The 19,080-nt window shown below is 41.8% G+C and overlaps 1 protein-coding gene across 3 annotated transcripts in view; it reads right to left on the bottom strand.

The window, feature by feature from the left end:
• Positions 1-880: 880 nt before the first annotated feature.
• NDRG1 (N-myc downstream regulated 1) overlaps positions 881-19,080 on the bottom strand; it is a 75,656-nt gene continuing 57,456 nt past the window's right edge. For all 3 annotated transcript variants that reach the window (XM_049821809.1, XM_049821817.1, XM_049821825.1), the window contains 13 exons: positions 17,488-17,593; positions 15,693-15,813; positions 13,669-13,731; positions 11,927-11,987; positions 11,381-11,467; positions 9,770-9,826; positions 8,728-8,831; positions 8,283-8,339; positions 7,295-7,346; positions 6,485-6,532; positions 4,904-4,939; positions 3,497-3,548; positions 881-2,746 (listed from right to left, as the gene is read on the bottom strand). In XM_049821809.1, coding sequence (XP_049677766.1) covers positions 2,481-2,746; positions 3,497-3,548; positions 4,904-4,939; positions 6,485-6,532; positions 7,295-7,346; positions 8,283-8,339; positions 8,728-8,831; positions 9,770-9,826; positions 11,381-11,467; positions 11,927-11,987; positions 13,669-13,731; positions 15,693-15,813; positions 17,488-17,593 — 1,110 coding nt within the window. In that variant the 3' untranslated portion in view covers positions 881-2,480. The remainder of the gene's footprint in view (positions 2,747-3,496; positions 3,549-4,903; positions 4,940-6,484; positions 6,533-7,294; positions 7,347-8,282; positions 8,340-8,727; positions 8,832-9,769; positions 9,827-11,380; positions 11,468-11,926; positions 11,988-13,668; positions 13,732-15,692; positions 15,814-17,487; positions 17,594-19,080) is intronic.

Consider the following 19,080-nt stretch of genomic DNA (forward strand, 5'->3'; position numbering starts at 1 on the left):
GCCATTTTGGTGACTGTTATCTTCTAACCACCCCCCACACACACTGAACAGCATCAGTGCTCCCAGCCCCTCATAACACACAGAAGGGATCCCCCAAACCCCCAGAGGGATGCTTCCCCTTGAAGGGCAGATGCTGCTCAAGTTGCAAAAAGCCCCAATCTTTTAACAGGAAACCACTAAGATCAAGAGAAGCTTAAGGTGAAAAAGGGCATTTCTGCTTTAAGGATGGGAATAAAATAGTGTTTTAATATTTTCCTGCACCTTTAGATTCTTCTCCCTCTTGTTTTTGGGGAGTCCTTTTAAAACTAATTTGTGAAGGGTTAATCTTTTCTCTGTTTTTCTCAAGTTAGATGCTTGCAAGAGGTCCAAAAAGAACAGCTTTTAGAAACTCAAAGCGGCATCTGCAATTTCAGTCAAAAGGCCCAAATATCTCCAGAGATTGATGAGGAATATGCCACATCAATGGATTTACAGATCAGATTGAGAACAGAAAGGATGCAATGACCATGGCACCAACTCCCGTGAGGAAGTCAGTGTACAGACCACAGATCTATGCACTAGACAGTACTACATCTAGGGAGACAAAGAAAACTTCAAACAGCAAATAAATAGTACTCTATATTGAGGCTCGATTTTTATATATATTTGTCAGAGCAAAATTATCCTTTAGTACTGTGAATAGTCATTAACAATACTGAAGTGTGTTGTGTTTTCTTAGTATAAATAGTAGGCTGGAGTGGAAAAAAAACCACCTCTGAGCACAAAAGTAAGGAATGGCAGAGATAAGAGCAGAAGAAAAAAGTTTTCATTGATACAAAGGGGTGACAGGAATATACTCAGAAGGATTATTGTACTCCTGGTAAAACATTGACACCAGACATTGCAAAGTTACAAATTTATTTGTTTTGAAATAAATACAAATACTTCATTAAGAAACTTTTCTTGATAGACTTTACACAATAGCTTTATTCTTTCTGGAAATTGTCTGTTCTTCCCACAAACTGTTATGGATATTCTACACAAGAGCTGAAGTTAGTCAATAATAAAGTAATCTAGATGGTGTTTTCCTGAACAAGCAATCCCAAGTATTAATATTTGCTATTTAACTGCTCGGCATTTGAGTTTTCTTGTTTGTGTGAGGACTGCAATGCAGCAGGTATGCACTGGAGCTCGGGAAATCCTGTCCCACTACCCACGGAACACCCCGCTTAAGAACTTAAGAACACCCAGCTGTGAAAATCTGACTGGTGGAAAGGTATCAAGCCACTAGCATCAAAAAAGTAACCAAAGGTATCAGGAGGCTACGTAAAGATGCAGAACCAGCAGATCATTACATTTATGCAGTCATTAAACACCGTATTTCACAAATACAGTGCTGCCACTCCACCACTTTGTGGAATACGCTTCTCAGCACCAGTGAGATCTCATCAGAGTTTCAAATCTAGTAATTAGTGGCAGTTGAATGTACAGTATCTAATTACATGCCATCCCACAGTTATTCATCTCTCCTGACAAAGAACAGCTGGATTTGGCTTCGCTTACAGAATTCTGAATTTATCACAATTGTGCTGGACACAAAAACTTGAGCTGCAAAGATAAGAAGCTGTCTGAAGGAAAAATCAAGCTGTTTCTGCTTTGCTGGCATGTACAGCTACCCTACTTGTTACAACTACACCAACTTTTGCAGTATGGTAAACCCTTTGGCCCAAGATCCCAACCAGGAAATGCTACCTTGCTTACTAAATTTAAATCCTGTCCTCATTTGGCTAAGCGGGTTGTGGGGGCTAGGAGGGGGGAAGGAAAGGAAGACTGGAACTAAATCTCAAAAAAGTGAAATAAAAAAGCTTAAAGATTTAGTTCATCTCCAAGTCACATTAAAATTGCCTATTTTAGTAGTATATTATTGTACATAGGAAAACAGGCTTGAATACTAATGAATTAGAAGGCCTATAAATGCACGATACATTAACTTCTCTATCATTTGAAGTCAAGCTATATACAATGAATTCGACTCCAGCTTCAACATGAGGCCATAACACATTTGTTTCATTTCCTTTTTTAAAAGCCATCCATAGTAGTGATTTTTTTCTCCCCCTCTTTGAAACTCATCTCAAATTGTGCCAGTTTACTTCAAGAGAATAAAAGAGAAAGGGGCATGTAACAGTTTTGATTTTAAAAGAGGATATTAAGCAAGTCTGGTTTGACTCTGAAGTGTTTACAACCACATCAGCTTTTGGCAAGTATCCTTTAGAATTTGGCATCCATTGAAGGAGGGCACAATAGCAGCAACTGTCTGAGTTACAAGAATAACGATAGAGCAAATGAGATGCTTCTTTTCTTTGGTCCCTGTCAGACCCTGGCGAACAGAGTTCATCCTACAGAATAGCTTGAGATTAATAGCAGTTATGTTTTTGTGATACACAGGGGGCATCCATTACTTTTTCATCACACTGTGACCAGCTTAAACCTCCCATAGCCACCTAACAGGACACCTCCATGGACTTGGGGCTTGATTGTTCAGCGTTGCTTGCCGAGTTCGGCGTCAGCTCGATGCGCGTGTCTGTATGGGAGCGGTTCCTGGCACCATCCCCGGTGTGGGATCGGCTCCTTGTTCCTTCCCCGGTGTGAGACCGGCTCCTTGTGCCCTCCCCAGTGTGAGACCGGCTCCTCTGTCCTTCCAAAGAGGTTACGCTGGAGCCAGAAGCGGTGCGGGACCTCATCAGCCTGGTCATGCTTGCGGAGGGGACTGGAAGAAGAGTCTTTCATTAATGCGTTGCTTCATGGGCTTGGAAGGAAGCCTTTGCCTTCCTCTCCAGCCTTAACCACCCTTGGAGAAGCCTTTGAGGTTGAATATATACTTTTCATGGTAGCTTCACATGCAGAAGTACCACCACTGCTCCAGGCATACAGTTAGGGAGCCCAAATTACTCGGGCAAAATCGGTGGCCAGGGCTGAGGGGTTCAAGACAGACCTTTACAACATGTTGCTGTTGGCTGCAACAATCCAGAGGAAAACTAAAGAGACTCATCACACCTCCCGTTACTTTCAGATGTTTAACCTTTGCTGGCAGCCCAGGCTAGCAATGCATCTCCACAACAGCAGCTGTCAGGAGCACATACGTGAAGGACCAACAGCTACAAATCAAAGAAATCTCTGACCTAACGAGGTTTTAAATGGTGTGTGCAGTATACGAGTCATATCCTGTGATGCAATGAGGGGACACTATTACAAATATCCACTCTAAAAATATCAAGATAAAGTAAAGTAGGTATTTGTGAGTATAAGCCGCCTACAAAGCTCTCTACTATTTAGTAACATAATTTGGTCTGAAAACCCTTTGCCCAGATACCACAGGTGGTTTTTTCCCCCCCTTGGAAATGCATATTCAACAGGGGAAAAAAAAATCACACATCTGGGATCAGAAGACTCTCTGGGTGCTTAGATGCCCAGCAAACTTTGGTAGCCAGGTGAACCATTCCATAAAACCAATACTTACTGTATCCCATTCCCTGAACAAAGTATTTGAAAGCTTCTGCAAGCTTGGCAGGCTGCAAAAGAAAGAGTATTATTGTACACAGTGCTCTGCAAGTCAGTTACATTAGAATGTTATAGATGCCATGAATGCCCTTTCTTAACAGGGACATATTAAATATTCTCTGGGTTCTAGTGAACGTCTGAAAATCTCATTTACATGAGAGAATTCCACCATTCCCCTCCCTAGTCTGCTTCTCTGCCCCATTATTTTACCAAATGGACACATGCATTTGAGAATGAGATTTCCAGAGAAGTGACTACAAGTGGTCTAAACCTGGCCCAAACTTTGCTCGCGCAGTTACAGGGACACGTGAGCCAAAGTAAAACAATTGGCCTCACAAAAATATACAAAGCAGTTCACACAGGGTTGGTAACTGAGCAATTCCTAATCAGCAGAAAACAAATTCAGCTAGTCAGAGCTGATAGTTATGTTTATATGGCAAAAAAAGCTCAGCAGAATATACAAGCACAACTGACTGACATTCTTGCAATGAGGCACTCATTTTTCTCTGCTGCTGACAGCGGCCAAATAAGCCTCATAATCTCAATTATTGCACATGTCAATATTGCCTATAGTTTTTTGTATAATTCTATCTGAATCAGTGCAAAGAATGGACTCTGTATAACAGAAGCAATGCACATACTCCTGCGTGGCTTAAAAAAGCCTTTTCCCCCTTCCCACTGTTAGAGCACACACTGCCTGAACAGGGACTTTTCAACTGCAGGTAATTACAAATTCAGTTTTTTCCTTAAGTATGCAAACACCACATTATATTGCTTAGAAATGTGTTTAGATATTAGATTGTATTCTAAAGCTGATTTACAGGTCAGCTCTTGGTGAAGCAACACTAGAGCATCGGTAAATTTTAACTTTCCCAGCCTAGTTTTATTAGCAGCCTTGGAATTTATGCCTAAATATATTTCAGAAACTCCAGTTCATTCTCACTCAAGCCAAGTCAGTGTATGCAAGAACATAGCGTTGTTATTTCCTGCCTCCCACTTTCCTGATCTATACTATAAATAGTCCAAATAAGAATGTTTTTAAAACACTACTGCTCAAGTCTTAATCTATGCTAGCTTAGTAGACAGGCATAAAATAATATCTCCGCATTCCCACCTCAGACCTTTACTTGGTTAAGACTTAATTAGTGGAAATAATATCCCCTCCCAATCTTAATTTTGCGCTTCACTGCTCTTTAAAGAAAAAAGAAAGCTCAGATGACCGACTGACATCATTATTCGTGAAATCATAACCATCCTTTTGGCTGCCATTTGGGAACAGCAAGTACCCTACAGGAAAACACCCATTTGTTGCAGTCTGAGACGCTGCAGAACAGGATTAGTAGGATTTCCATCAGCCAAATCCTACCTGGGAAACTTGAGGGAGCCCACCGCAGTCAGCCATCTGAAACGGGGATGAGAACAGCCAGTTAGGGTAATGCCAGAGGAACTTATTTATGCTCAGGATATATTAAAGTGACCTTTTTAGCTATCTGGCAGAAAAACATTTCCTTTTTTCGTGTGAGTAACATACATGTAGATGAATGCATCAAAGCAAGCAGCTGAATGTTTATAAAAGCTGTGACTGCACCCCAGAGTGTCTTGACCCTCAGGCACTGGCTGGAGCTACAAATAAATATTTTTTGCCAGGCAGTGATTACCAGTTTCTTAGACACTAGCCTATTAGCCCTGGTTACAAGTTCAGCTCTGAATTACAGTAGCGTGACTTGGTATTGACCTGAATGACAAACAGGGGAGAGAGAACAAACACCTAAACCTCAGAGGTGAGAGGGAAAAATGATTTGCTGAGATTGCGGATGGCAAGCATCAGCCTGACTTGCCAAGGGAAGCAGGGAAAGCCAAATTAGAAAAGCTATCTTGAGTGCATGCAATATTTTTGGAGCATTTCATTTTTCCTGCCACTCCACCCCTCAAAATCAACCCAACAAAAACAGTCCTGTTCCAAGGAACACCACAGGCTGAAAACAGTTGAGTTGTAAATTACAGGAAACCCCAAATCCTATCTAGGATTAGTTAGCAGCAAAACAGGCCTGTAACAGGATCTGGCATCAGCCGCATCCCTGCACGGAGCAAAGGTTGGCCACTGATAGAGGACCTGAGATAGTGTCAGATATTTTTTTCTTAGGGTGAGTCTGCCACATCCACGTGGTAGGTCAGCACTGTAATTCCTCAGTGTGAAGGAGGAAAATGAATTTTAAAAAAATCATTGCTTATTATAATTTTCACTGACCAGTTCAATAGAGATGCAGTAAAAGTTCCCAGCAGAAACATGACCAGACTTGTTTCAACATTTGCATGCTATTACACTCATTCCATTTTACTTCATCAGTAACGAGCTGAAGATTGCACCTGTACTCCGAACGCCAAATATCAGCCAAAGCCTCTGCACAGTGTTTTGCAGTTCAATAGTGCATTTTATCAACTTTCTGGAAAATAAGACAGCAAGATGTCCTAGACTGTGCCCTCATAAAAGGCAGGATGACAAAACCGTGGCTGATAGATCAGCTGTCTATTCATCCGACACTACTGCTGAGGGACAGGCAGCACAGGAACGGAACCAGTTGGTTTGCACTTCCAGTCTGCTGATGGCTTTGTTCAAACCTTTCAAAATACCTCGAGATCAACTTTGCCAGCTCTAGTCAAATTCATTATGGGTATGTGAAATACTGAGCATTTCAAGTCTCACCCCTAGTGTTTTAAAACGGAGGAGCTGAGAAATTCCCTGTTGTTAACCTTGACAAGAAGCCCCTGGTCTCGCTTATCCCACTAAAATATTCTTACCCTGAAGAAACTGCCTTTTCGCATCAGAACTGGATTCTCACTGTGTTATCTGTACTGCAGCACATCGCTCTGGTTCTGCTTTTTTAGTTAATCTAGCTGATTTTAAATGAGGGGAATGTTTATTTTAAAAAACAGCTTTTGTTATTACCTTCAGAAGTGTGGTCCTTGTCGGGTCCAGCTTTGAGTTGCATTCAACCTATGTTAAAGAACAACAGCATAAGGCATTATACATAAGATTTTAATTATGAACTGCTGGATGAAAACAGATTGAAATACCTTGTTTTCTGGCTTAATACAGACTAAATAGGCTTCTGTATAAAGATTCTATGTATACATATATACATCTTTAAACCCGAGGAGGTCAGTTCACATTTCTGACTATTCTTTTCCATGTACAAACCAACCCATTAGTTGGGAATTTGAGATTTTTTTTTATCTGTTTCTGGGACTCCAGTGGCAACAAGTGTTGTTTATCTTGTGATTTGGGGTCATCTGGTAGCGTCCCAAGTGGTGAGCAGCCGTATGGCCACAGGCCAGCAGACTGGGCATGCCTGTTAAGGCACAACATTTGAAGTCATCCAGTCATCTGGGGCGAGTTATAATGGTCAAAAAGAAGCTCTTTGCTTCCATAGTGACCCAGGGCACAGCTCCAACAGCACAGAACAAGTTAAAATACCAGCAGCAGATTCCTCTCTAAAGGAAAAATATTTGCGGTTCACTGGAACTGCTGTGGCAATTGTTCCTAACGCGGTAGCTATTAAATAACGGTGCACAGACAGAGGGGACAAAGAGCGAGGAATTAATGGCAGCTCTCCCGCGGTCTGAAAGAGGAGAGCCAGCTGGGCTGGATCGATCGCCAGCGAGCTCGCTGCGCGGGCGTGAGCTCTGCCGGCCTTGCGCGGCTTCTTGGCTCAGCCTGCCCGTCATCAGGGTGGCAAAGACGGCTCAGTATACGCACCACGGCGTCCACCGCCGGGGAACTGTCACCAACCACCAGGAGGACGGGGCATCTGCAAGGAAGCACACAGAAGCGGCGTTATCTCTGTGATCCGGCCCGCACTTGCCCCAAGCTACGTTTTGTGTCGCTGCAAGGATGAGACCATTAAGTGCGTGAAAACGGCTTGTTTTGTATTCCAGATCCCTTAAATATACATCAAATCCACTGTGCTAGCTGCAGATCTACTGACGCACTCCGACACCTGGCCTGAGAACCCGTCCTTTTCCTCACCTTGTAGCCATCAGGCATTCCCAGTGCTCTTATTCCTTGTTTTATAAGAAACTGAATATGGGCATCAGCATCAAAGTCTCACCCCCACTCCCCCCTGAGCTCCAACTTTCAGACCTGTCATCCAATTTCAACCAGGCTGGCAGAGGAGCAGAGTCTGTCTCCTGCGTGTAAACACCAGCAGCCCAGCAGAGGACTTGACAACTGTAATGTTGCATAAATTGCAGCATAAGTTAAGAGTCGTTAGCAAAAGAACCGGCAGATAGTCATTCTCATATCTGCTCCATCTTCCTGAATGGTTTTTGTTTGTTTCGTTGCCTTTTTTTTAATGGTTTTGGGTTGGGTTTTTTTGGTTGTATAGGCACGGCTCAAGTGCATTCAGAGCTATAGCTTCCATTAACGACAACATATTTCTGGATGAAGCCAAGTAAATCTACTCTTCAAGTACTTACTCTCTAAGACCAAGTTCGCACATACACAGTGACAGGAACTACTTAACTTTCCATTTCAGCTAACATGATTGTGAAGTTTGAAGAGGGGAAGTCTTCCTAACGGCAGTCCCTGTCTTGCAGTAACTTCTCCTACACAAAGTTACAAGATCCTTTTCTAGCACATAAGCACATTCAGCTACAGCTCTGCAACACATATGCTATACAGCCACTGATCACACCTCTAAGCTCACATCATGTACAGGTGAAATGGTAGGAAATAAAATACTTACTGAAGGGTGACAACATTTATTCCAGGAACAGGGCGCTCAATCTCTAGGTCTCGCCGACTGAAAAAAAAAAACAGAGAGGACAAAGGTTCTTGGTACACCGAAACATTCTTGAATACTTCCATATTCTTTTATTTTAGAGAAAGCACAGACACTCACATACGTTAATTTAATCTGATATAAGTTGTAGCCTCCACAACTGATGGAGAACCACTCTTAGACTGAAGTATCAGTATCTTAGCTCAGTCCCAGTGCACCATTTTTCTCCCCACAAACGCACAAGGTCCTTCTCCCATAAGCAAACCACCTGAGATCCCTAAAGGCACTGTTAAGCAGAACTTTATACTGAGGGAACACAAGTAACTCCACCATACAAGTAATACTGGCTCTAAGAGCCGGACAGCCTCTTAAAACAGTTTCCAGTTAGAAATCAGGTAAATGTATTTACCTGTTGTAAGAGTTGACAAAGAGATGAAGGTTGGTTTGATTCATATCATTAATAATATGCTGACGGTAAGTATGGATCAGGTCATGGTTGCTGTGAATCTCTTCCTATAGTGGAGACAGAATCATTCAGAATAGGGGCTATTTTCTGAAAGGATCTGAAGACATGGCACAGCAGTCGTGTATCAGACTTGTATCTACACAACAAGGGTGCACCTTTAGGGAAGGGACAACGTCTAGCACCCAGTGGTGTCATCCAGAATTAACATTAGCCTCCGATTGCAGTAGCACATTTTTCACTTTAAAACTTCAGTATGTTCTAACGTAAAGGTCTTATGATTACAAAACATGTAGTTGTAGTGCAGATGGTTACAGTCAGACAAGTGTGCGGTTTTAAAACAAAGAAAGATTCAGGGTAAGAAGCTCAATAAATGTTTCCGGAGTAGAACAGATGTTGAAAGCTTACAAACATATGTAACATGGGACTCAATTTCACAATAGTAAATAACTAAGCTTCATGGACTTCAACCACTAACATTTTTAAACAGTTTGGTTCTAAAGTCTTTGTAGATCAGTTCCTTGTTCTGCTGGAATGGAGTTTACCATTGCATTTACTAACAATTTCAAGCATGGCAAAGTAGCCTCAGAAAACAATATAGCACTTTCCATTAAAGTAGGCTTGCACTGAAGAGCACCATTAGTACTAATAACCAGCGTTCCCGGAGTTACAAGTATATTATGGTATAAAAAAAAAATCTGTGGGGTAATTCTGCTCAGAACATGATCACATATGATGCTTATACTCATGTTTAAGTTTGGCTGTCTAAATTGGGAGCTAACCCTTAGAGTTGTTATGACAGAGATGCACTTGAGTTGTTGGGACACAGCAAGCCCCATGGCATATACTGGGAACACAAGCATGAATCCAATCTCACAGTTTAACTTTGTACTTTGTTGTTTAAGTGAAGGCTTCTCCCCTCCTCCCAGCCCCAGGTGGTAAATACGGATGACTGAATACATCAGAGAAATCTTCTGAACATCCTTACCTTTCCAAAGAGATGTGAAATGACCATGTCCGGTAAAGCATTTGTCCAACCTGAAATCTGAACAGCAAGATCATCTAAGTATCTGATATTAAAAGAATCCTTGAACAATTGAAACCTTTCAATTACCCATAAGTAGACCAATGGATTTTCCTCTGCTGTCACTATATGTACAATATCCTGGACTGATATTTTTTTTCCCCTCAATCCAACTAAAACACCACTAGGGGTTGCTTATGTTTGAGTCATTCTCCTAAGATGTCTTTGCTAATGCAGTTATATAGGGAACACACTACTAGTGGCATAGGTATATATGGAATCACCCCCTGCAACACCAAGCAAACCAGCCAGATGGGTGTCATTTAACCTCACTGCCCAGGCTCCTCCCTAACAACCCACACTGACAATACATTGGAGCTGGTACCTAAAGCTCATGCCCCAGAGTATGTGCTCTTGCTTTGGAAGGACAGAAGGGCAGCCGCTGTACTCCTAAGGTCAGCAATACTTGAGAGGTTGAAGGCAAAGGCACAGATATGGAAAAATTTAATTATAGTGAGACATTGGGTGAGATAATCAAAACATGTCAAATGGTACATCTCGATGTAGAGGATTTACTAAATATAATTCCAGATCAAGCTTACCAAAATAAAGTGGTATGCAAAATTATTTTTAAAAATGAGTAACTAAGCCTTGAAAGAATGTTACAACCCAGCTCTGGAAAGTTTCTCCTAGTATTATAAGGTTGTCATTACATTTAATATCACCCTAGACACTTACAATGGATTGGCTCTATGTGTGGTTAAAAGATGACGCACTAAGTCTTGTACTTCTCGGAGTGTTTATAACAACTGCCATTCACTTAAACATGACCCTGAATGATGCAGAGTACCTTCCATCAGTTTACCCTGAAAAATGTTTTAACAGGTTAAATCTGAGTGACATGTAATGTAACATTTATACTTATTCATATATACTGGTCCCCGGAATGTTTTTGAAACCAGTTCAGTGCTTGTTTTCCCACATTGCAATCTTTCTTGCAACTACAAAAGAATACAGTTAAAGGAGATGCTTTGTATGTGAACATTTTCACTTACAAGTGTGGCTGTATGGACCATCTGTCCACAGTTACTGTAGCTAATGCCCTTTTTCTGAGTTTTTTTGGCATCTAAGACTCAGCTAGATGATTGAAACCTGGAAGATGTTTCTCTGAACATTTTTCTGTGCTCTAGTTCACATTTTGGACTGTGCTGGTAAACAAAGCCACGGACAAGAAAGAACTGAATGTTATACTATGTCTGAAGTTTACTTGAAAGAAAGTTGTTTCCAAAACCACCCTGTGTCCAGGTTAAACTAGGTTTTCCCCAGCAGTTACTGGCTCTTAAGAATTGTCTATAGCCAGTAGCTCCATTATACCACAGGTATCTGTTTCCTCAAAGTACTTATTTTTATCACTAGCCCTGCAGGAGGTTTGTTTGCAAATGGAAGATTAAACCCCAAAGGAATTAGCCTGGGATATTTTGTGTCTGCAGCCATGCCTTGACACACAAGCTTACCCAGCTCCTCATGCTTGACAGGCTCGCAGTATGATTTATTTTTCTAACTTAAAATGTTTACCTTAGTTGCTGCCCAGTCCATCCAACCTTCAGCACAAGGGTTTACATTAATGAGAACTAATCCCTCCACCATCTCTGCGTGATTTAACTGCAAAAGAAAAGATTTAAGATTCATCACATACCCTTTGTAACTTGACAGTCAGCATAAAATTTAAATTAGCAAATTATCTCCTGGGGAGGAAGGCGGTAGGTCTAGTTTTATCTTGCACAAAACAAGCATATGTATGGAAAAAGATTTTTCATTAAAGCAATTCAACTGAGCAGCTGGAGAACATTAAGATTTAACTTCTTCTCCACCCTCAGTTTAAATAGAGAACTCCCATTAAAAAAACCTTCTGCAAATTAACTGGGTAGAGCCCCGGCCTTAAAATGGAAAATCTAGGTCTTCTGGATTAGCTATCCCGCAGATTGTGGTATTTAACTTAAAAGCCTAACTGCTTACTTAAATGGGCACAGCAGAGCAGGAATTCTCTGCGCACACTACAGGGGCGAGAACACGTCAGGAAAAACGAGGTTCGAGGCTTTAGGGAAGCTCCACAAAACTTACAGCAAATCTGGTCAAGATGTAGGCACCGGCTCCAGTTCCCATTCCTATAATGGTCTTCAGCCTGCACAGCAATAAAACGGAAGAGACAAATGAGTAAGACGGCACCAAAAATAAACAAACCCTCATCAGCAGCCTTCCTCTTTCACATGCCAGCATCTATCTACAGAAGGGTCGGTTGCAGCTCGGGCAAACCGTGGACCCTCAGCAATGCCACCAGCCCCAGTAAGGAGCTCGACATAGCAGCTGATTTGTTTTTGGCAAATTTGCTGGACACTGGTCTTCGTGCATTGCAGGGCAGTGGCAATTCTCACTTATCTTTAAGTAAATACACTGAGCAACCACAGCATTGTTCTGATGCTGGAAGGAAATGGTTAGTCTCTGCCAGAAAAACTTACAAGATACAGTCTCAAAATCTGCAGCCTAAATACAAGCTCCCCCCTCCCCAGGCTCCCCCTGCCCTCCCCGATACAGCTATCCAACTGGGATACCGATTCCTCTCTAACAGGGGGCTGGCAGGAAAACCTCTCATGCTATCCAGCCACTGGGGTGATTAAGTTTAAACTTCATAACCAAACAGGGCAGAGACAAACCAAATATTTGCATTAACTGAAACTGGTTTTAAAGCATCACCTTCAAGGCCTTTAGAAAATACATGGAAGGGAAGACTAGACAAAACCACTCAGAAAACCAGGTTATACAATGCTTTTAGGAAAATATGTGAGGATAGTTTTCATTCTCATTAGCAATATTAAATCAAGGCTTTGTAAGTACACTCCAGTTTAACTGATTGTCAAGGTACTGGCATTACGTTAGCTTTTTTTCAGTGCAAGAGCAGAATTGGCAACCCTGTGCCGCACACGAGGTGTTTCAGAAACCACATCTCTTAAGAAGGTAGTGAGGTAAACTGGTCGAAGGTACTGTAACAGCTGGTTACAACAACTGGACAATGTCTAAACTGGGGTGCTGCTCTGAGACTAAAACGCCCACCAACAGTCCAGCTGGTCTGCTCTCCAAGGCTGCCCAACTCTGAATGCCAGGGTTTCTCTTCTTGGTCTGAAGACCCCTTGCAGGTGCCTACCCACACTCCTCATTGTGTCCCAGGAGCACCAATTCTGCAGAGAAGGCACCTTTCTTAGCTACAGCTCCTGCAAAAGCTAAGCTTTAAGAGAGCACACACTCCTGAACCTGCAGGCAGACAGAGGAGCACTGTGACTAGGTCCTTCGACACCAGCAACCTGTATCTGCACTTGGTAGCAGAAGAGGTTTAAGGAGGTCAGACTGACCCCCTAAGACACTCAAGTCACAGAAACAAAACAGTGTCCTCAGATGGGACCACTTTTTTTTCTGCTAACCACACAGGAAAACGTGGGTTGTTACAGTGGGAAGAACAGATTGTCTGTGCCCTGCCCCTGTGCGGGCGACGAAGAGAAAATACTGGAGGAAGCCCCTAAATTAGGCACGTGGGATTTCACTCAAAGTTGCTTCCTGTTTAAAAATAAACAGACATTTCAAAAAAGGCCAAAAAATAAGCTCTTTCAGAAACAAAGGCAAAAGTGATCCGTCTATAACAGAGGAATTAAAAAAAACCCGCAAAACCGGGTTGTAATTCTAGCAAACAAAACACCAGAGAGCCAGACTGAAGCTTCAGGGGCAGCACAGGCAAATATCTGCTCTGCCCTGATCTTTAAGCATGCCACGTAGAGAGAAGAATGAGGAAAATAAGAAAATAATTCCGCACTCACCCAAACTGTTTCAGGATTCCGGGAAGCATTTCGGCCAGCTGATCCATGGAGGGATACACGTACCTACAACAAATGTGCATTTGTGGATTTACTACACCACTTCCAGTAGAGTAGGCTGGGATATTTAGAGACACAGCGGTCACTGTAGATTCAATACCAAATGTGCTTATTACAAGATCATTGACAGTATGAGCTGAATTTAAATCAGGAGCAAGCACATGTAAGTAATTTAGCAGAAATACAAGCATAATCTATATGGTGCTTTACGTCAGTTACAGAATGATAGATGTCTGGTCCGGCTGAGAGCAAAACAGACCATCATGAATCTCCTCCAAGAAAAGTTAACACTTAAAACTTTTTCATAAGCTTCAACTTGAGACGTGAGTTTCCAACCACATGCACCACATTTGTACTTCTGGTCCACCATAAAAGTTTCCCCATGTTGCAGAATTGCAGACTACAGTAATGAGATTTAGATGTTTGGCAAATAATTTGCATGCATGTTTTCGGGGACACACAAAGTACCATAGGATAAGTGAGGATAGCTTTCTATTAATATTAATAGAAAAGAGGAAGGCATAGGAAGGGCTATGAAGCTGCTGCTGATGTTCAATAAAAGCAGCTGTCAGTTAATGCTCCTGGTTTTCTGCAGAGCGGAAACAAAATTTTGAGGGAAGGAAATTCTGAGCAAAATCTCAAGTGAGCAGCACATGGAAAAAAATCCACCCGAAGTAGCTGGAGAACATCTGCCTAGAATCTATTCAAATCTCTTCTTCCCATCAGGACTACACCTAATGATTCTCTAGTTTAGTTTCCAAAATAAAACCCAACAACAAAAAAAATACAAATAGTGCAAAACTACTTTATTTTCCTAGATTTTCTTGTTGGTAAACTAAACCTTGTAATGACAAAAGCTAGTGCCACTGCAACAGCTATGACTTTTAACTGGAGCATGCTGTCTCCCAGCTGGAGGACTGGGAGAGATAATACACTGTCTTGTGCTGTCATCATGATGTTATTAAGCGGTGGTCTTTACTAGCATTGACCATGACGGCTGCCCTATGCAGCTTACAACTCAGAAGTGTTTTGCTCAGGACATGAGGGTTAAGACACTTAAAAGCTCGTAATTCAAACAAATACAAAGGTGGCTGACTAAAATAGCTTCGCAGGCTGCTCTGGTAGACAACTGGGCCATTGCAGTTAACACTAGCTGAGAACCTGGCCCATCGTGACCTCCTCAGCATCAGACCAGCTTAAAAATTAAGAAGGGAAATAGACTGGATCATGCAATAAGGGTACATACAAGCTCCTTAATACCCAGTTCTTACAGAACAACTGTTCTTTGCCTTGTAACCCTCCCCTCAGCCTGTTGGCTGCTCCCGTCCTCAACCGAGCTGATTCCCACCCAAGGGGCATCTTAAGGCAACCTGTCTCATTTGAACTAAATGGGACAAGCATTTTGGCAAACGCAGTGCTCATGGCACACAAGGTTTCCAAGAGTTACAGCATCAATACGTGATAGCTGCATACTCCTGACTGTATCTATGATATTCTGTGGGGCTACATCACTTTGTTACTGTTCAACAACTTGGATTTTCCACATAGGATATCAAGTCTACTTATCAACATCTACCATGCTGTCATTTAATAAAAACACACGGATTTAGGAAGGACATTATATAGTTGCTAATGCCTATCTTACAGTAACAATTTAGTTTTGTATTTGTATTCAGGATGTCATAACAAAACAAGGTAATTCATTATTTAAATTGACGGATGTAGACATCTGTCAAGGCACTGCTTTACAAGCAGTCTAGTTATCAGAGATAAAACACAACATTACAGCCCCAAAGTCTACTGTGAACTGGCACAACACAAGAGAGCTCCCAGAGCTCCAGCACCTTAGAAATAGGGGCAGGATTCAAGTTCAACAGCCAACTACAGTTAATTAAACTGCAGATCAAGATTTTTTTTCCAGAAGGAGGATAACTCTGAAAGCATGGGCTGTTTCCCTGACATCTCACCCAGCCTGGAAAGACGGTGCTCCATCCTGCTGCCCAGGTGCATCCACATGGCAGACTGCAAAGTGCTGGGTGATCTCCTGCATATCCTCAAAGTTGAAGAGAGGATTGAAGCAAGTTTTATCTTGAAAAGAAAATACAGAATAATTATGCTGAGCGGAAACAGTGAGTTCGCAGCTATAAAGTCATTTATTAACCTGTCCTGCAGGTTAATGATAAGTTGGTTCAATCAGGTGAGCTGTGTTATAGCCTGGGTAAAGTGGCAGTCCTTTATTTCTAAGGAGGAAAGACCAAAAAAGCCCTGCTACAAAGCAGCCTGTGCCAACTGGCTTTAGTTCCTTGAAGAAAAAGCCCTGAACAGCTCCTTCCCCATGGCCCGCTAAGATTTATCCATGGTGGTTTGGTACCTGCCATAAGTATTTGCTTGTACAGCAAAACCTCAAAAAATTATTCTTTATTCAAAGTTAAAATACTAATAAAATGTGGTCAGGACTATTCAGCCCAGGTTTTGGCTTAGACAAAATTATCCATTTACTTGTCCACTCATTTTTCTTTGGATTGTGTCAAAACAGATGGAGGAAAAAAGTATCCAAGGCTGAGATCGTGACTTGTGCTTTTGCCCAAGTATTACAAGATAAACATTCCATGATCGGCTGCTGCAGGCAGCTCAAGACAAAAGCATTTTCCTGGGATACTCAGTGCTGTAGGCTCCCAACTTTGAGGTGATTTGATTTCTGATTTTTAAGCAATATTAATGTGGGAAGACAGTTAGCATATTTTTCTCCTGGAGTAGAAAGCATAAATTCTGTAGCACCACCTTTGAGATGCCTAGAAAACAACTCAATATTCTGTGTGTGCTTCTGAATGTCCTCACGCTACAGTGTACAGGCAAAAATCATTGCAGAATATAAAACATTTTTAGTTAAAATCAGCTTTAGGAGAATATGCCAGTTTGGGAAAAGGGAGAGAAAATTTATTCACCATAAAGATAGACTTTGTAACTCCAGAAAGAAGAAAGTCTTATTCAAAGATGGGACCCAGATTAAGCTCTGCCCTGATCCACTGAAAATCTAAAATAAAGTAAGGCAGTTCCACAAAAAAAAACCCTACAGGCAAGGAAACATTTTTTCTTATGAGTAATATCCACCCCCTGAGCAACAGTCAGACTTTAAAGATCTGCAGGTGGTTTTGCATGTAAGTATTGATAACTGATTAAGAAACAGTAAATTGTGTGAAGCAAACAGTACTGGTGAAAAGAACAAATTAGAGCAGATCTGGATATTAGGTCATTATATTCTTGGATATGACAGATAAGATAAAAGGCACTTATCAAAGTTATTGTCTTAATACTGGCTAAGGACACAATGCCAGCATTCATTTCGTCATCCTGATTTGCCATGTAATTCATACAAACCCACAGCAGCATAAGACTGGATATCAGACAGGAACCCAAGACAAAGCACCAGCAATGTTGTTTTCAGTCCTGCTGGCAATACCCCCTCAGCCATCCCCTGCAGATGTTTTTACAGCATTTATACACAGTCACGATGAGCTAGCAGAGGTCTTTCGCTCCTTCAAGTGAAATATTCCAACTGTTTACTTTGTGAGGATAAAATATCTGAGAATTAAACTTGCTGCGAGAGAGGAATTGGGTACCGTCTAGCAGGTTGCAGTGGACATCAACAAGCAACGACCTGGGAAAGGTCTCCTAACCACCGCTGCTTCCACACCTTTGATTATGGCAGTAGTGTTAAGGAACCAGGCCGTGCCTGTGCTATTAAATAAAAAGTCTACTTACGATTCAGCCCAATGTCATGGTAGGTGAGGATAGCTGGCCGGTTCCCTCTGGGAGTCCCACACATGGTGACATGGACCGAGCCATGCACAGTCTCCACATCTTGCTCCTGCCAAAGAACAGGAGGAAATCTGTGAAGGGCTTGTCCAAGCGCTCCAGTGAACCCCCGCTGCAGCAGACCTCTGTCTGACCACGAGCACGAGTCCTGCCCCATCCCAGGGTCTGCCCGCAGCCCTGGGGGTCTTCACAATTCCCCGTTCATCCCCACCATCAGGGATCCCTGCTAACCTTTTATATTCAGCTGTTACCTACTCCACTTAAGCTGCTAGCTCTAACCAGATGCCGAGGAAAGAGTTAAATAGTTTTTAACCTCATTAAAAGGCAGCGTAAGAAAAAAGGGAAAAAAAACCCAAGCAGTTTGGTGCAATGACACCTAAAATAACAACAGCTTACAACTATGACAGGCGGCATTTGCAAAAGTGCAAGTTGCTAAAAGTAAATACTTCTATTTTCTAGGAAAAGGACTTTAACTCAGCAAATAACTACTATTCCCCAAAGAAAGCAGTATTAAGTAGCCTGTATTTGCCATACTTATCACACTGTGGTGCCTTGTGATTATAGTAGCCTTCCCCAATAAACACGACAGCCACATATGTTAGCTTTATGGCTTGCTATGTATAGACCTGAGCATAAACCCAACTGTCTGAAGTTTGCTATAGAGCAGCATATCCACGACATTGTCGTGGTGATTACCAGAGAAGCAGTGTTAGGAAGCATACTGCTATTACTTGACATAACAGAAGTTTGTACTATTTAATGATCTTAAAGCTACAGGCACTTTTATTATCAAATCAAAGTCCCTCTGAGTACCATCTTTTATTTATTGGATGTCTATGTAAGTTAGATGTGACTTGGGTCATACTAACAGCCACAACATACAGAACAGTTTTTTGTTTCTTTTGCACTTGAACTTCAGGTGGGTATAAACAATTAGTTATTTTGCCAAAATGTGTAAAGGGAATCACAAAGCAACAGTTATTTATGACACTTACTTACAGTACCGTTACACTCACATAGTAGTCAAGGCAGTATATAGTTAGTAGCCAGTCTTAGCATTTCACCAGAATACTTTTACTGTACAAGACAGATATCCCTGTCATTCAGTACAGTGTACTGGCTGCTGCTGCAGGGCTCCCTTGACTTGCTCTGTGCAGTAATGCCCAGAGGCAAAGCCCAAGTTAAATTCAAATCCATTAAAAACTATGCTGCAGAAGTCAGGAGCGTACAGCCTCTGCAAAAAAACTTTAAAGAGCAAAACCCAAAAGCTCTCCAGAGACCCAAGGTAGTAATTTGATCTAAATATTAGCTCCTTAATTTGATACATGGAATATACCACACATTTTGTTGAAAATAAGGATGCTAGGCAACACCATTCCACATTTCACCTATTTTCCTTGCAATTACACCTTTACATCAGTTTTAAGTTACAATTACAGCAACGAATCAAGATATCCCCCTCCTTGTACGCTGGGCAAGCTGAGCATCACTGCTATCTGAACTATACTCCATTGAAACACTAATTCTCAGCTTTTACGT

This window comes from Accipiter gentilis, chromosome 2 (assembly GCF_929443795.1).
Source record: "Accipiter gentilis chromosome 2, bAccGen1.1, whole genome shotgun sequence".
In the NCBI taxonomy this organism is placed as follows: Eukaryota; Metazoa; Chordata; class Aves; order Accipitriformes; family Accipitridae; genus Astur; species Astur gentilis.